Source organism: Alternaria atra, assembly GCF_907166805.1.
Source record: "Alternaria atra isolate CS162 genome assembly, contig: 37, whole genome shotgun sequence".
Lineage (NCBI taxonomy): Eukaryota > Fungi > Ascomycota > Dothideomycetes > Pleosporales > Pleosporaceae > Alternaria > Alternaria atra.
In genome coordinates, this window is record NW_025091336.1 from 1078599 (window position 1) to 1081059 (window position 2461).

Here is a 2461-nt window from a genome sequence, read left to right on the forward strand (position 1 = left end):
TTGCTAGTTACAACGCGCTGGTAACAAATCGGCTTCCAAGCGAAGGTAAACAGCAACAAGGATATTGTGTCACTAGCAACTGATAATCTGGCTGATACAGCCGGCAACGTACACAAGATGGTACTGCGCACAATCACTAGCCTTTCTACTATGCGTAGTGATAGTTGGGATCAAGCCGACGTTGGTGTAGAACGGCGGAGATAGTGAACGACGGCGCCGTCACGCGCACTCGGAACAACTGTGAGATGTGTTGGACTGCCGTATTCCTGCTACAAGATCGTTCTGCAAGCTGCTTACTGGTAAGCGTTATCGTTTCTAGCTTAGTTGATGTGGCACTCTGCCTCACGTTTGGGCAAGGAGAAAGCTGGGAAGCGATACATACTATTCCGAGAATATATTCTCTTCTGACCTGTTCTTGCGTTTGTTGTGTTGGGGAGTGTCTGTAGCGTCCCGCCACGCAGGGCGTCCCGCTACCCAGGGACGGACATTAGTCAGGATTGCCCTAGGACGCCTCAAAAACACCAAAAACTTGATCAATATAGGGATTTGTATATAAATCTACAACTTCAAGTTACAATCCGCCCAAAATCAACTCAAACCCTATTTTTTCAAGTAATATGATGCAGTTTTTGGTGGTGGCTCACAAAAAAACGCATACCCCACATCACCTGTTGCTCGAGTGTATTGAATTACGTAAGAATGCTCTAAAGCCCAAATCCGTTCTCTGTGATTGGCCTTACAATCTGCAAGGTCCACTGCGAAGCAGGCGAAGTCCGGGGATCTCTTAGATGTAATTCACTCCCATCTGCATCTGCTGCCAAGACCAATGTCCCAGAGTACGAGTTCGTTAACTTCCAGGTTCCATTTCCTTGGCTTTCAATATGCCATTGTTGTCCAGAGTAGGCACCGGCCTTAGCCAAATGTGGCCGTGTTTTGTCGTCGCCATATACGTCCAACAACATGTTGGTTCCGAGCCACATAGTACAGAGATTGTAGGCTCCGTGACTAGTTTTCGATGGCCGAAGCTGCCAATACTGACCACTTAAATTTCCCTCTGTGGACGTTTGCAATCTACCGTCGTGTTGCTGATTCCCATCGTTGACAACATCGAGCGCCAGGCCTGGCTTCGCTGTATTCTTGATTTTGTACCATGATTTGGTATCAAATAATGGCACTGTGGGGGCAACTGGTGCCGTTGTTGCATTGGTTCCCTTTGGTGGCAGAGGTTTGGTAACGCGTAAACCAATGTATGGTTGATGGTTATTGGGTAGTGGGGTGCTGCCAACCTGTTTGCCGAAAACTTTCAAAATCATCTTGCGGTTATACGTGGCAAAGCCTCCTTTAACCCCCAAACCATTTATATCCCGTTCCCCAGAGTTCTTTCCCTTCATTAGGTCTTTCAGATAGTCGGTCGCTTGCTTGACAACATCATCAGAGACATCATCCAAGCTTTGGGAAAACTTCTGCAATTGAGCTTCGACCTGCTCGGAAACCCAAGCACCAATAGTACCAGTGGGAATAGATATAGCGAAGGTAAGTACATCGAATTCATTAATGAGATCTCCCCAAACAATAGTCCAACCGCCTGCTGCAATTCCGCTTCGTACTTCATTGCGGTTGGTAACTTCTGTCATGGTCGGGCTTTGGTAGAAGAATAAATGTTTAGTCAGGTGTTTAGGATAAACTTGTAGCCCACCCTCCCTTGCCTCCTTCTTATAAAAAGATGAGCAGATGAAGAGAACAGTCGCGGCCTCCAAAACGTCGATTGGGCAATACTAAGGTACGCGTCAAGCTATAAAAATAAGCAAGAAATGTCTCATGACAATTACTAAAGATTTAATTAGAGTTTTCTCAGCCCCAGCACCTCAGCTGAACAGATGCCCACCAATAAGCATAATATTTTTATTACCAAGCCTTAACCTGAAGGGATGGCAGTAGAACATACGACCGCGTACAATCGAGAGACTTAGTCTGTTCGCGTAACGCGCTAGCCCGAGTCGGCTTGCGACGTTAGCTTGTTGATCTTTGGTCTGCGCTTCACTCCGAACTTGCGGTATCCCTCAGCCTCAGCTTGGGCTAGCAGAAAATCGCGCTGGCGTTCTAGCTGCACCACTAAAAAGAGCTCATATCGACGCAGTCTTGCTGTGGTGGACATTGGAAAGCACTAACGCGATCGTGTTGCGTCGCGGCCCGTGCGTTACTGTACGCGAACAGACTATAGTCACCTGATTGTATTGGAGATACGGAAGAATAACAGATCAAGCTTGGAGAAGACGGTAGCAACGACTTGCCGGATGACGACACGGTGAATTCATCATATTCAACATTTCAAATATTCATCGCCTTTCGAGATGAGGTTACTCAAATCTCAAGTTCAAGAAGAAGCCGATGAGGGAGGCCGAACAGCTGAACGTGCAAGTGATGGAGACGCATTGAAGCTGTCCTAGTCTTCGAGGCGCCA

The 2461-nt window shown here is 47.2% G+C and overlaps 1 protein-coding gene across 1 annotated transcript; it reads right to left on the reverse strand.

The window, feature by feature from the left end:
- Window positions 1–704: 704 nt before the first annotated feature.
- ALTATR162_LOCUS12070 (uncharacterized protein) lies at window positions 705–1634 on the reverse strand (the record flags this gene model as incomplete). The annotated part of the gene is made up of 1 exon (XM_043319715.1): window positions 705–1634. One exon carries the CDS (start codon window positions 1632–1634, stop codon window positions 705–707), a length of 930 nt encoding a protein of 309 aa, XP_043175650.1.
- Between the last annotated feature and the right edge of the window lie 827 nt (window positions 1635–2461).